The sequence below is a fragment of the Nipponia nippon genome, unplaced genomic scaffold (assembly GCF_047370975.1).
Source record: "Nipponia nippon isolate SJK-2023a ecotype South Korea unplaced genomic scaffold, ASM4737097v1 scaffold_8, whole genome shotgun sequence".
In the NCBI taxonomy this organism is placed as follows: domain Eukaryota; kingdom Metazoa; phylum Chordata; class Aves; order Pelecaniformes; family Threskiornithidae; genus Nipponia; species Nipponia nippon.
In genome coordinates this window covers 51452627-51468965 of record NW_028262402.1, presented here as the reverse complement: position 1 = coordinate 51468965, position 16339 = coordinate 51452627, and the positions used below count along the sequence as shown (strand labels likewise).

Below are 16339 nucleotides of genomic sequence, written 5' to 3'. Positions count from 1 at the left end.
TGTTTCATAGAGATCATATTCCTGCTAGTGTTGCTGCTAAAACTTCCTTCCACTTCTCAGGTCTGAGATAAATTTGGCTGACTTTCATTTTATTTAAATTAAAACAGCACAGAAAGTGTGCGCGTATTTATATTATCACTAATAGGAAGATATAAATAACAGAGCAAGTGCTGCTCATTTTTATACCTATCTAAGCATGACAAGTAATCGTTATTATATGTGTGTAAATTAGGTCAGGACTTAGGCTTTAAGAACTCTTGAAGCTGTACTATTTGCAGGTCAGATCATTTGCAATCTCACTGAAGCCCTAGGGACTGAACAAGAGATATGTAACTCACTCAGCAAATACATTTTTTTGTGTTGTTACTTTTTTAAAAGGTGTTTTCTAAGAAGATGTTCAAGGTATCATTCTGTTATGTGATACTTTTTCTTGCAACATCCAATTGATTTTACTGCTGATAGTTAATAAAGCACAGCACAAGACAAATAGAAACTTGTTATGACTTGGTCAAACTTGCAAGAAGAGAGAGTATAGGTGATAGTAGTGTCAATGCCATTTTCCTCCAGAATACTAATTTAACAAATGGAGTTAGTATAAAAGCTGAAACAGATTGGAATAGAACAAAACTGATAAATGAACATTTCAACGAAGAAAAATTTCAACTATAAAAATGCCTTAAAATTGCTGTGTCAATTCTCATAGCAAAGTGGCCATTCTTAAAATTATTTTCCCAGATCATCTTCACCTACAATAAGAAAATCTCTGTTTTACAAAAATAGAGCGAAACCTAGAGCAAATGTCCTTCAAATACAAGAACAGTCCACCCCGAAACACATACTGGGAGGCCAGCTGGGCCAGACAGGGCAGTCATGACTGAGTTCTGGAGCAAAAGGGTGGCATACAGCAGGTGGAAGCAGGAAAAGGCTATGAAGGGGTAATTTAGAAAAATAGCCTGGGCATGTAGAGGGGATGTTAGGAAAGCCAAAGCTCAACTAGAGTTAAGACTTGTAAGGAACATTGAAGGCAACAAGAAGAGCTTCTACTGCTGCATTAGTAGTAAAAAGCTGAACAAGGAAAATGTGGGACCGTTGCTGAATGAGGTGGGTGGTTTAGTCACCGTGTACACTGATAAGGCTGAAGTACTCAATGCCTTCATTGCCTGAGTTTTCAGTGTTAAGGTTTCTCAGGCCTCTGTGCTATGAGCAGGGTTCAAGGAGAAGAGGAACTATGAGCAGTGGATGAGGATCAAAACAAGGATTAGTGGGAGAACTTGACTCATGCATATATATTGGACCAGATGGGCTGGATGCAAGAATGCTGCTGATGGCATTGCAAGGCTGCAGACATATCACCTTTCAAAGACTGTGGAGATCAGGGGAGGTGCCCAGCATTTGGGGAAGGGCATATGTATGCATCTTTAAAAAAACCCAAAGGGATGACCAAGGGAGCTAAAGGCCAGCTAGCCATACTTTGGTTCTTGGGAAAATCATGGAGCGACTCTCAGATCATATTTCTGTGCCCATAAAGGAGAAAAAAGGTGATTGGGAACAGTCAGCATAGATTTCCCAAGCAGAAGTCATGTCTGACCAAACCTGATTGCCTTCTATGATAAAATGACTGAATCTGTAGACAAGGGGAGAGCAGTTGATGTCACCTGGATTTTAGCAAGACTTTAGACACTGTTTCCTGTAATATGCATGTATTCTATTGAAGATTTTATGTTCTCTATGGCTGGACAACTAGATAGTTAAAAGACTGTTTGGATGGTTGGGCTTAGGGGGTAGTGATTAATTCGTCATACTCTACCCAAAGGCCGGAAACAAGTGGAGTGTCACAGGGGTCTGTCCTGGGACCCATCCTGTTTAATATCTTTATCAATGATCTGGAGTAGGTGACAAAGTACATGCAGTTGACACCAAACTGGGGGGACCAGTCAATGCACTCAAGGGCACGGCTGCCATGCTGAGGGACCTAGACAGGCTGGAGGGATGGAAGGACAGGAACTTTATGAAATTTAACAAGGACAAATGCAAAGACCTGTACTTGGCCAGGGAAGTAGTGCAGTCTCTGTCCTTGGAGATTTTCAAGACCAGGCTGGAGCAAATCTTGGGCAACCTGGTCTGATCTCATAGCTGACCCTGCTTTGAGTATGAGGTTGGATAGAGACCTCCTGAGGTCCCATTCAATCTGTTTATTTTATTATCATTATTTTATGATTCTATGATCTTAATTTTTATGTAGTCCAGTCAGGTTCTAGTTGTCTCCCAATTGCACTCCTGAAATCAGAAACATTCATTATCTCAAGCCAAAAGGCATCAAATGTGTTTAAAATTCTTTTATTCACTTAAAAATGTCAGAGAGAGAAGTTTTGATTTAATTCCTGCAATTAAATACTCTTGGGTGTATATGGGTTTATAGCTCTCTTGCAAGCGATTTGTGGTTCATTTGGTTCCAAATGACTTTACTAGCAGTGACCACTAAAATGGAATTTCCCTACATCTGGAAAATATATTACTATGTTTGGGAAAATAACAAAAGATGGGAAAATGGTTACATAAATAAAAAAGACAGTAAAAATAATATGAGATGACACAATTTGCAGGTACAAGTAAATTAATTACTCATAGGTTTTTGTAAATGGCTAAAGAAATGTAAACATTTCAATGCCTAATTTATTTATTTATTTTGTATACACAGAAAAAAGGGCCCTTAGGACTTATTTTTTAAGAAACAAGCATGTTTTAATTACAAATTCTGCAGTAAAACAGCCCTGGGTTTTAGTCGGAGGTAATTAAAACAAATGCATTCACAACATAAAACCACGTGTATCAAATGAGATCAAAAACGCATTTAGTCAAATACCTAGACTCCAGCAGTGCCCAGTATGATGATGATCCGATATGATAATAAGAAAAGGACAAGAAGTATTTTTCCAGACTATTAATCTAGCCCATGGACTTCCTGAATCCAGTGTGCCTCCATTGTGCTTAACATGTCCCTTAGTAGATTTTTCTTCCTCCTACAGATCTGTATGATCACTTTTTAAACTGAGATTGTTCCGGTAATGAACAATACCAAACATACTTAGGGAACTAGAGCCAAATTTGTGAATAAAACACAGGCACCACTGAAAAATACAATACTGGTAGATGATTAATTTTGCACATTTTCCATTGGTTTATTTTGGCATTTCACTCATGGTACACTATGATATTTTATATAAACTTTAAGATATCGGAAAGATAAAATCCTCACAAAGAAAGGTAGGAAAAATTTTTAACACCATGCCTAGCATAAAGACATACATTTCAGTAATGCCAGACACTTGTCATACTCTTGCTCTGAAGATACTGAGTACCTGTCATCTCAGGCAGTAAGTATGATTTATGTTTTTTGAGGGACATGGTATCTGAATGTAAGCCATTTGCTAAGAGCAATTTGAAGCCAATTGTTTCTGAAGAAAAAGATTGTGTCTTAAATGTGAAGCTGCACCAAGAAAGATGGGTCAGAAGAGGCCATGGTTTCAAAAAATGAGGATGTGTGATCTATTTCATGCAATATATGTTTATGTTAATTATAGAGAAGTGTAATGTTTAGTAGGTTCTTAGCATAATGAAATTAGTTTGAATTAAAATATATCTTTAAAAACCACTATATCTTGTTTTGTTATTCATATGTGTACGGTTATTCCACTAGCTTTAAAAGGTAAAGCCTGAGTTTAAAAAGTTAAAAGTTTAAAAAGTTGAAAAGTTAAAAGTTAAAGCCTTTAACTTTGAAAGTTAAAGCCACAGAACAGAGTTGAGAAGCTAACATCAAAGAATAGTAAAGTATTTATATCAATGTAGTAACTTAGCTTGAAAACCTAAGGTAATTTTGCATTTCTGTTGTCTCACTTGGAAGAAGGGTTTTAGTGAGATGTCGAATTCAGGAGATACAAAGACATATGCTTAACTTCAGTAACACACTAACTCTGTTTTTTTTAAGTGCTAAATGTCTGCAGTTATGGATGTCATTAGATTGATGCAGCTGTCTCTTGTAGGCAGGTGAACAGTTTCCTTAAATATAGAAGAGCCTGTAGTAACTTCTTAATTTTACCTTTGCCCCAAAAGGGCTTGACAGTTTTCTAAAGTCAGACCTAGTAAAATGATGTGCAAAAGACATGTAGTAATTTCTTAAGCTACTTCTGAAATGCAGCAATTGCTCTTCAGTTGCCATGAGACAACTGTTGAGAACAGAAGAATATTGACCTCCACCGCCCTGCTGTTCACACCCCAGTAAAGTAATAACTTTTGTTAAGATCTGGTCTTTGTGAAGGTTTGGTTTCTCTCCCATCTCCATTTGCAAGAAGGAAAAGATCCTACTACAAGACATTTAGTAGGACAATCAGCTGATTTAGTTGATCAGGAATGGAGTTGTGTGTCTCTTCCAAAAGATTTGAAACTGACAACTGAATAATTTAAGGAAGAAAGGAAACCATAGGAGAGAACAGCTGCAACAGTGTCATGGGTTGACAAATTTGATGAGAAAAAACAGGTGGAAAAACATGTGTGCAGAGAACAAGAATGCCATAACTAGGGAAAGGATTTTATTTTTGTAGCAGTTGGCTCTGTCCATGTGTTGCTTTTCTTTACAGTATCTTGACAGTTTCTTTTTGAATGACAGTTAGAAGGAGGGAAAGAAAACACTACATTTCTAATCATATCTCTATGTTGTTGTTCTTATTTCTTATTTGAGGCTGGTTTAACTACTTATTTTCATCCTGGAATAAACCTGAAGAAAATCCATTCTTACAGCATCAAACTCTATGAAAAGCTGGAAGAAGAGACTGGACAGGTAATCTCCTTAACCTTGTAATTATTCATTCAGAACAATGTTAACCTTATGAATAGTCTTACAAAAAATTTGGAGTTCACAAGTTGATTATGGTTGTGTTCATGACTATCATAAAGCTCCCATTTTATTGAAATATATTCTCCTGCCTGCATATAGCCTGGTGCTTAGTCACTAAATATTTTAGATGGTTTTCCAGATCCGTCTAAAGTTTAAGAAGATGGTTTTCATCAAACATCTCAGAAGCTCAGCAGACTGAGAGTCTGCAACTTTAGCTTGGTATAGGAGTTAAAATAGCATCAAGAATCTGGAATGAACGGATTGATTATGATACGTTCCTGCTTTAAACATGTCCACTTAAAAATTCATATGATATGATGCTGTCTGTACTTGAGAAGATTGCTGCAATTCTTCCCATCCCTTTCAGAGATGTGTTTTTATTTAGTGACTTAAGGAATGGGTATGCAGAGAAACACAGGGGTCATCTTTTTTATCTGGCATCACTTAGCCATATAGATTTCATTTACTAAACTCATGCTTGCTTCAGACAGCAGCAGAAATTTCATGATCCTCAGTGTACTAGTCTTCAGACTTGATGATTGTAATAAAATGCTTTTTTCTTCATTCTGCTGCTCAGCTAGATAAGATACTACAGCAGATTATCACTGTGAGTTCTACTAAAAGACTTATTCAGCCATATTAATGTCCTGTGAGGTAACACAGAAAATATGAAGTAAATAGTGTACACCAGAAAGTGAGCATTCAGTGTCCAACTATATAAGGATTTCTACTTTATTAAAAAGACAAAAAGAGGCAGGTGGCTATTCGTTGTGTCAATAAAGGTGCTTAGTCAGTTACGTTTATTCTGCAGCATCTCAACAGAAAATTATGCAGGTGACAGGCTTTAATATAAACTATTATATATTTATTTTTGAGATGTATCTGATTCTATTTTTGAAAGTGTATGAGTGCATAAATTCAAATATTTATCAAATCTTAATAAAAATAATAATATCACGACATTCAATAAAAGCTTTTTAAAACTGTTTTGAAGATAGTATGTATTAACCTAGGAAGTTAATTTGATAACTTTTTTAAAAAAATTATTTTCTCTGGGAGTTTGCATCTAAGTCCTGTTCCTTCAAAGGCACCTAACTTCTTTGAATCTCTTTTCAGTGATGTTAGTGACAAAATTCCTATAGACTTCCCATAGCATAGGAACATGCCTTTATGGAGATAAATAAAGATTCTTTCAGTAATTCACTTTTGCTCTTTGTTTTAGGCTGTGGGGTTTCATCAGCCTGGCAGCATCAGAATTGCTTCAACCCCCACTAGGGTGGATGAATTTAAATACCAAATGACTCGTGCTGGTTGGCACCCAACAGAGCAGTACCTAATCACACCTGAGAAAGTACAAGAGCTATTTCCCTTATTGAACATGGATATGGTAAAGAACTTAATTTTATGAAAAATAACTTCCATTGCAATTAAATATTGGTTTATCAGATATGTAGACATAAGGTCTGTTTATACAAATTGTACTATAAATTCCTGTTTTTCAGTGAAAGAAAGATACATTATAAGAAATAAAGTCTTTTTTTTAAAAAAAATAGTTAATTTTGATAAATTTAAATTTCTCTTATTTTGTGGGATTTTACCTCCACTTAGGTTTTAGCTGGCCTGTATAACCCTGGAGATGGTCATATTGATCCCTATTCTCTCACTATGGCCTTGGCTGCAGGAGCCAGAAAATATGGTGCCCAGTTAAATTACCCCATCCAAGTGACTAATCTGAACTCCCGATCAGATGGGACATGGGAAGTTGAAACTCCACTTGGAACAATTCGAGCAAAGAGAATTGTGAATACTGCAGGTAACATAAGCATTTGTATGCAGATCTTCAGATTTACCAACTAACTGACACAGAGCATCTGTACTGAATTGTGTGAATTACAGCAGTAAGTAATACGTGGTTTTGACTATTCACTTGATTTGTGTTAAAACATACTTTGTGCATATTACTTTACAGTATTGTGAAAATTTAGCTCTTACGTTAATTGTCCTTGACTAGGCATTAATAATATTTCTTTTGGGTTTGTTTCCAGCATTTACTAGTCAGACTGTCTTGTTAGATTTTAATAGCAGAAGAGACCTTTACTGGTCTACAGTAAGTTGTGTAGAAGAGACAGGCTACTGTCAGCCAAACTGATGTTTCTGCTTCAAAGAGCTTTTGGGCCAGAGTCCTTCGGATTCGTGTTTGTTTTCCTAAACAAGTTGATAGGTCTAAAAACCTGTATTCAATCTAAACTTCACTTATTTTTATGCTGCTTTATACAAGTTACAGAAAAATATATTATTGGTGAAACTGTTGGCATCTCCTACGTGAAGCATGCCTTCTGCTTCCTAGTGGAAAACTTTCTGTTTTCAATTGTTTGAAAATATGCTGACTATTTACCATTTGGATGAGTTTTTTGCAGTCTGTCTGTCTCAAACTGAATCATATCTGCATTTTTAGGGCATGAGTCTTTCATACATCCCATATCAGTGAATAATCAGACTTCAGTAGGAAGCTCAAGACCTTCTCTTCTTGCTCAGATAGGACAAGTGAACTGAGAGCAAGGATATGTCTTTATAATTCCTTTTTACATCTGGGCAGTGGAAAAGAAAAAAAACATCTATTTCTAGTGCAAAGCAGATAAAATTAAGAAGTTGAGTGAGACAGGGACTCCTCTTGTTTGTGGGCAGAATAAGCATGGCTGACAATTGGAAGCATGAGTGAGTTGTACTGGAAGGGGAATAGACTGGGAGAGTGAAATGCTTGGGAAAGGTTCCTGGAGGTGTCTGGGAGCACTGACAGCAAGTGGAACACTTGTGTGCTAGAGGACTTGCTGAATCAGGAAGCTCGATCCGGGAGGGATTGTGGGGATGGCAACAGTGAGGATGACACCATAGAGAGGGGTAACGGAAAGGGATCTGACATGTTTCATTAAGGGAACTGGAGCTGGCGCCTTTCGGACAAAAAGATTAGGAAGGATACTTGAGGAATAGTTGTGTGTGAAACTGAGACTGGAAAATTGAGGCTGCCTGAGCTGTCTGAGCATGAAAGTCTGGCAGAGTAGCAAGGGAGATGTGGGAGTAGATTGGAAGGAAGAGAAGGCAGGTGGGACAGGATCTGACAAACGAGGGAGACTGACTCGCACACGGAGTCAAAATAGCTGAAGAGGGATGTAAAGACTGGAGTAAGAAGAGTAGAGTATGAGACTGAGCAGAAAAGAAGAGCAGGTATGGGACAAGCAAGGATAGGGAAGAGAGAAGATTGCGGTAGACAGAAGTTTGGAGGGAATGGGATAAAAGGGCTGAACTCTGAGAGGATGAGCTTTACCGAGTGACCTGTCTTTCAGTGTCTGGGATGTAGACAGCCCCATGTTAGATCATTCCAGGCTTTCAGTAACTAACTGGGAAACCCATTGAAAAGTGTGCTTTCTCATCATATGCTTCCCATGCATAGGTGACCATCTGCTATTGCTGTAAACCTAGCTAAAATAGCAGGGATCTGAAAAAGTTCACCTTGAGGATCTAAGCATGCTCATGAACTGTCATGATGTCCACACAGTGCCACATAACGACATTTTGGAGAGAAGGAGGACTAGAAGAGTTCATATGCTTTTTAGAAAGCAAGAAACCAGAGAAAGAGGGAAACCAAATTATAAGCATTTTATTTAGACTGCAAAGTCAAGCACTTAGAAGATGAGAGGTGTCAATATTTGATTGCCTTTGGACTGTCAGTTCATGGCTTTCAGGCATGAATTATGGGACAGCATTAGGTTACAAAATCACAAGCTGTCTTACTAATAGGATCCTTATGTCATTTGTTACACAGTATGGATATATTGGTCTGGGAATGATCCAAGATTATGGAATGGAAAGGCAGCTCTTTTGGCACTCACACTTCTTATTTAGGCCACAGACTTCTAGGCACTCATTATTCCTAACCATTGGCCCTGCATCATATGGATGAAGTATCACAGATGTAGTAATTTCCTTATATTCTTGTAGTGTAGTTATCTTTCTTTGGCTTATGTATCAAGTTGACATAAGGCAGAATTTTGTAATAAATGCTTTTCAAAGTTTATTTGCAAAGATTAGAATGCACCCTTGTGAAATTTTCATAGTCTTTTTTTTTTTATTTAGTAAGTTATTAAACCAACAATATATTTAGTTAATTCTCTTGCGTAGTTAACTATTCAGCCAAAATGAATATCAGAAGCACATATTGCTTAACATTCTGGCTAAAGATGTGAAATCAGTACTGTATAACACATATCTCTTGTAAATATTCTCTCAGCTAACATTCATTCTTCTTCTCAGCCTTGCCTCATTCCACTATAGATCATGACTGGTATAATTCAGGGCTCATATTTTAGGCTCGTGTTGCAATACGAGCAGAGAAAAATGTATCAGAAGGCTCTCTACATTCTCTCTCCCCCATCATCCTCCAACTGACATCTGCCGTGGAACTGGAACAAAGTAGTTTCAACCAATCTTTAGCTGTTCCTTATGTGAGATTTCCATTTTGGAAGAAAGCAGATGCCCAGTAAATAACCCCTGACGTGGTATTGAGCCTGCTGAAGTGATTTGCAGCCTATTTATAATGGAATGTTTGATTAAAGTCTGCAAAAATAGTGAATTTAGTTTATATATACAGTATGTGTGTTTGTATATAAGGACACATTTGCAGACATGTAGGTACACACTCTATATACAACCATTTATACATATGTAGTAATGGAAGATTTTCTGTTTTTTAAAAACAAGGGATAGACAGATTACATAGTTCAACAGATATGCTAAGTACTACCACCACTAAATATTTCAGCATCAGATGTTTGCAATCTCTACAATTTAATCTTTACAAATGTCCTAGAGATATAATTTATGCCTTCGTTTATGTCTAATATATGTGACAGGACTTGACATCTGCTTCCAATTGGAATTTTGTTTTGGAGAACATATTCTTCCTTTTGCCATTTTTGTGTTTGTAATAGCTTTTGCACATGGTTCAAACACTTTAAACAAAGAAACTGTAATATTTTTCATTTAGTAAATGTCAGCTGTTGTAATTCTAAGCAATTAAATAAGCACTTATCATAAATGTGATTTTTTTTAGAAGTACAATATTGAAAATTTGATTTTAAGCAAACTGAAACTATTTGCTTTCAATTCAAAAGCAATTTAAAATCAGCTGTGTTTGCAATGTACTTCTGCAAACTTAATGGCTAAGAAATTTAATATTATTTTGAAGGAAACAAAGTTAAGTTTCAAAGACCTAAAATTAAGTCTACCATTTTTATTTTCTTTGAGGAGCTTGAATATACTTGCTGTCTATATTTTCCCACTCATTTTGTTTTAATGAGTAAGCAAAATAGTGAATTTATTAGAAGCACATTCCCAGACCATTATTTCTTTTCCAGATATCTCTTTAAGTGCAAGCAATTTTGGCAGGAAAACAGTGCATGATACTAGAGATGAAATTTTCTGCTACTTCAGCTTTCTTTCTCCTTTATGGATCATTAGCTGACCTTACCTTAAAATAGTTTTCTTTGCAGGTGACATGGAAATGCACAAATCAAAAGAAGTTCCATAAAGATTGTTAGCGTCCACTTAAATCCACATTTGTATTTGTCATTTATAATGGAGGAAGCCCTTGCAGATGTGCTAGTAATTCAAATTTATTAGAATTTTTTTGTTGCTTTTTGCATAGGGGAGCATAAATCAGGTTTCAGTAGCCTTAAAGGATGTTTTGAATCACTGTATGACTATGGCATGATCTTCCCTGAGCTAATTTAACTGACTTAACAAGTGTTCTATTAGTGAGTCTCCTCCAAGTGGTAAGGATTCCGTTAAGAAGCAACTCTTATGTATGATAAATGCAGAACAACAGATACTGGTTTTTAGTATTTACTGGGCAGGGTCTTTTAATTGAACAGATCTCTCTGTCATGATCCTGGATTTCCTGCTCCCTTGCTTTACCTGGCTGTCAGCAATTGTCAAGTGAGTCACCACAGAAAACATTTTCCTCAGAAACTTTGCATTTTTAAAAAGCAGGACCTCCACTCCTTGATCCAAAGAGTCAGGAGGGTGGGGCTGAAGGATGTTCCAAGCTTCGTAGAGCAGCTGCCATCCCAGTCAATTGTATCTGTCTGATTTTCCTGTGTATATGTTCCAGCCTCGCAGCAGATGTGAGCCATGATGCAAAGCCCAAACTAGTAAGTTTGACAGTTAAGTGCCTTCCACTCCTTGACTTTGACACAGGTATGTTATTAAGTGAATGTGTCTTACTGGCTGGAAACACCTAGTCTGGAGGGACCTTAGCAGAGAAGAATTAGGTCTTCTTTAGCTTATGCCTAGTAGTATACACGAAGGGCCTGTGTAGTCTTCAGGGGCAGGGAAATTGTTGCTTGCTTTTTCTGGTCACAGTCTGTATCAGAGCTTTTAATTAGACAACTATGGAAGAACACACTGACTACTCACCAATACGGACATCATAATGAATTGAGTGCTACGTGAGAGGCATAATTAATATGAGTCATGTGATGCATGTGAAAGAGGAGACAAACAAATTCTTGAGGTTAGCTGGCTGAAAGTACTGCCTTGCTCTGTTGGGGTGTTAGGACTTGACTGCTGTCTTGGGAAAACATACTAGCTCATTTAGTTGATAGTAAGAGGCGAGGTTAACATCTATGGCGTGAGCTAATTTATTCTGATTTTTAAGTGTCTGTGACTTTGCTAGGACACATTGCAGACCTACTTTACTGAAAGAAACCATGGGGTTTGTGGGACTGTTGATTAAACTCTCTTCTGAACTTTCAGAAGCCTAATTTATATTTTCCCAATAATAATAGAATAATATATGGTAGTATAATTAGGAACGAGGACAAGGAATTATAGAGGGAAAATTATGCTGGATAATATGAAAAATAATTTGAAAATTAGAAGTATGGAAAAAGATTTCTTTGTCACATTCCATAAAGCGCAGTGCTTCCTGCAAATGTTTTACTGTTATTTTCCATTCATTGGGATCAGTCTTTGAATATTTCTGTTTTGTTTTTTGTCATCTCTAGGCTTCTGGGCCCGTGAAATAGGCAAGATGATTGGCCTGCAGCACCCTCTCATACCCGTTCATCATCAGTATGTTGTGACATCAACTATCCCTGAAGTGAAAGCCCTGAAAACAGAATTACCTGTGATTCGTGACTTAGAAGGATCATATTATCTAAGGCAAGAAAGGGATGGTCTTTTATTTGGTCCATATGAAAGTGAGGAGAAGATGAAGCTGCAGGACTCATGGGTAACAAATGGAGTCCCACCAGGTAATTAAGAACATTAAGTCTTTAAACTTGATAAGCGCTAGCACATGTTCTAATGTGTATAAATCCCAGCCTGTCATGCTGCCTTATGTGATGGAAAATAGAAAATATTTGCAGTGCATGATTGTAATGCAGAAACCTTTTTTCAACAAACAGAACTCTAATGATAAGAGTGAATAGAAATAAAAATGTAACATAAAAAAGCCTATTTGAAATAGGCACAATACACATATTTACAACATAGTCTTACGCTACTCTCTGAACAGGTGCCTGTGTGTTGTGATTAGATGCAGTCACCAAATCTGTGTTATGTAGCCTTTTGTTACTGAATAGGGATTTTTCTAAGCTACAGTTCTCTCCAGCGTACTGACAGAGGCTTTTGATTTTTGCTGTTCCCACAGAGATAATGTGGTTGTCAAATAAGAATACAGGTATAGTAAAGGAATGTCTTAGACAAAATGCTGTGCTTGGATATAACTGCAAGAGAGCTGTAGATTTGTACAGAATTTTTGTACAAAAAATCCCAGCAATGTCATACTGCTGCTTATTAAAAACAAATTAAAATTACTGTGTTATATCTAGGCTACAGCTTTCCATCCACTTCTAGACAGAAAGTTATATTAAGTCAATAGTGTTGCTGGTTTAAAAAAACACAACATGTTTCCTAAGGAAGAGGAATCAGTGTTGTTGGGCTTTGGGTTGCGCTGTCCCAGCTTCCTGAACTTATTGTCTCCAGTAGTGTCAAGTCCCTCTACAGAGTGACATTCAATAATGCTTAGAACCCAGACTGAAGGCTGAAAAATATCCTGGAATTCACTAAACACTGGAAATGATAAGCTGACACAGGCAATATTGTTCTTCCACACCCCAAATTGTTGGCATATTGAGAAAAATAAGTGGGTCTTAGTAACATAGAAGGAAGTTTCTGTGTTTCTCCACTTCCTTTCTACTTCATTGTTGAATTTGCATGACCTTAGGGTTAAACAAATATGTAAAAAGGACAGTGTAACTGCAGTGACAATAAACTTGATCCTGCAGGTAACTAGGGATTAGTGCACACCATTTTTCTTGTGTAGGATGGCAAAGGCTTCAAGATACTCACTGATGACTTCCATGTAACTTTTTTATTTATGTAGATTGCATAACTGTATTTAAAATGTAAGTATTTTCCATGTCATTAAGTATATAATAAGAGTCAAATATTTGTGCAGGTTTTGGAAAAGAACTTTTTGAATCTGATTTAGACAGAATAATGGAGCATATTGAGGCTGCTATGGAAATGGTCCCAGTTCTGAAAAATGCAGACATCGTAAACACAATTGCAGGTCCTATCACCTATTCTCCAGACATTCTTCCCATGGTGGGACCACATCAGGGTGTCAGAAATTACTGGGTAGCTATTGGTTTTGGGTGAGTAAATTCTTCGTGACAACTTTTGTCTGTCATATTGTTAAAATGGCACTTAGCTCAAGCTTTGCAAATTTTTGTGGGTTTGGGGGTTGTTTCGCACGTATTTTATGTAAAACGTAATTGGAAATAGTCTTAATTACCACTACCTACATAATACAAGCTCTTGCTTACTTCTTCATAACTCTCACTATTTTTTCAATTTGTTTCCTCCTTTTGTTCTGGAGGTCAACATCTGTGACACTTTATGAAGGAGCAAGAAATGGGTAGTACTTGGTGCTGTCTGTGCAGCAAGTTATTAAGTCATAGAAGTGCTGGGCTTTACAATACACTTTCCAGTTCGTTTTATGCATTGCTTTGGATTACATTGTGTTCAACAATTGTTTGGCATTTGCAGAAACTGGTGTCACTGAAGTGGCAAGAATGATTGGTACAGGGAGAACTAATATGAGGTATTAACTTTTGAGTGAAGAGTGGAAAGCATACTAAGCAGAAGGCACTGCCAGCATACTGGGTGACTGACTGCTCTAGGGATACGAACACAGTAATTGGTCTGACTGTTGAAGGCTGAGCTGAGGAATGACGTTGCTGGATGTTGGAGGAAAGCAAATGAGGGCCGTGTGACAACAGGAATGGGTGTTTTACTGGTGTCATTTATTCTCTCCTGCCCATTACGATATTTTCTTTGAATGTGACTTACATCTTATATGCTCTGGCTTTACGGAAGTCAGTGGTAAAACTCTAACTGACTTCTCTTCAATTGTCTTAGTTTGACCAGTGATTCAAGATCGATAGAATGAACTGAATACAATTCCAGGCACATGTTATTGAACACGTTCTGTTTACATTGTTTTTCCAGTTGCCTAACTTGCTGTTCAAAATCCAGCTCAGCTTTTTCCAGTTTTCTTTCAGTCCAAACCAAACAAACCCTCAGATCATAAGATAAGGCAGTACCACTAACGTGCTTTCCAAGACACTCAAAATAAAAAGGTTTGGTAATTTTGCAATGATTCATTGTGAAAGGTATTCACCTTTGCTGCTTGGATTTAAAAAAAAAAATGTTATCTTTTAGTAACATTTGCAGAACTTACAGTTACAAAAGTGGTTTGCCTAGTCCTCGTTCACCAAAAGACTGTTTAAGTTCATTGCTGTGCCGCCAGACTTTGGAGCCTGTTTTCCTTCATTGGTGTCAATGGGAGTAGAATCAAAGTTCCATATAGGTATAACTGAAGACCGGTGTTATATGTTTAAGTTTCTTTAAACAACTTATTTCAGGAATTTGATTAGTCTATAAATGTTTAGACACAGGTCACAGTTATGTTGCTATCATTGGATTGCTTTGTCTGCTTTTCAGGGACTTTTGACTCTCTGTTCTATGCTTCTGGGTCACTGCAGTGTTTCTACCAGTGTTGTAATTTTTTGTGTGCATTAGTAAATCCTTATCTCGTAGTCAACTAGCAGGGACATTGTGACAGAGGACTTAGTGCTGTTAGTTTAGAGGATTTTTTTATCTAAAATTAGCAGCTTGCTAGGCATTTTAATGTGCAAAGAAGTTAATAAGTATATTTAGCAGAGCTTGTAGCACTGTTTATTATTAAAGTTGCTCAATGTTTCCCATTTAAGACTGTTTTCAGTTACTTATGACTTTGAAAATGTTAACAACAGTAGGCTAGGATTTTATTCAGAAAAGTTTAAGTCAAAGCAGTGTAACCATTCCAAAGAACGAGATTTTTGGAAGGTATGTTGTTTTGCTGTGTTAAGGTTTTTGGGGTGAAGTCTCTCTTTCGAAAAGCTCTAATTTCCCCATTTTCTGAGAATGAACTTCACATTTGGCAGATGTTACCTCTCTCATAAAGATAACGCCTTTCTGCCATTCTTCACAAAATCTATCCATAAGGCCTATTCACAAACCTTTATAAATGTTACAGCTCATAAACACTTGAGACTCACTAAATCTTGCACTAAGATTGCTGCATTCTATCTACAGTAGTATTCCACAGCCAGAGACTGAACAGGAGTTTTCCTGCAGAAATGGAATAGAAAAATGGCTAAACCTGGGACAAAGACTAGAAAAGGGACCATGGTGTGCAAGGACTCAGATTTCCTAGGAAGAAGGAGTGGAATGAGTGGAAAAATCAGTGAGAAGCAAGGACTCATAAACAAGATAAAAGAATAGGACAGGGACAATGGGGAAGATAATCTGGCAGGGAATGGAAGGAGAGAAGGAAAACAGAGAAGGGCAGTTTGTGTTCATTAAGGAAATTTTCTGTAAATCCTCATATGAAGACTGAGATTCCTAAACTGTACCCATCTCTACAGCTACTTGTAACATCCCATCCCTGCAAAACATGTGTTTCATTCTTGTGTAGCAGAAATGCAGTGGTATATTAATACGATCAGCTCCCCGTTATCTGAGGTGATAAGGGATTTGGGCACCCTTCATAATTTAAAATCTCTGATAATGTAGGCCCAGCTAGGAGCACCACAATCAACTGATTGCACAAAGTCATTGCTGCAGAACTCTGCAGAGTGCAGACCAGTCAGCCCACATGCAGTGCTGTACTTGTAGTAGCAGCTCCACACTGCAGGGCTGTCTTGCCCCCAGGGCTACCCTGCCATCAGCTCAGCAGTCTTCAGCTGAAGCTGGAAAACGTCATTGTATTTGGTCTGTTGCCACCCACAGTCATGCAGTGGTCTCTGTGCGGTGTTCCCCTGTGCTTTTGGCTGCAGTGAA

General features: G+C 37.4%; 1 protein-coding gene across 3 annotated transcripts in view; it reads left to right on the top strand.

Moving 5' to 3' along the window:
- Positions 1-16339, top strand: part of DMGDH (dimethylglycine dehydrogenase) — a 50694-nt gene that overhangs the window by 4405 nt on the left and 29950 nt on the right. For 2 of the 3 annotated variants that reach the window (XM_087741519.1, XM_087741518.1), the window contains exons 3-7: positions 4736-4834; positions 6114-6278; positions 6500-6704; positions 11953-12201; positions 13410-13608. In XM_087741519.1, the coding sequence (XP_087597645.1) occupies positions 4736-4834; positions 6114-6278; positions 6500-6704; positions 11953-12201; positions 13410-13608 (917 nt within the window). The remainder of the gene's footprint in view (positions 1-4735; positions 4835-6113; positions 6279-6499; positions 6705-11952; positions 12202-13409; positions 13609-16339) is intronic. The other variant, XM_087741517.1, reaches the window with a different exon arrangement.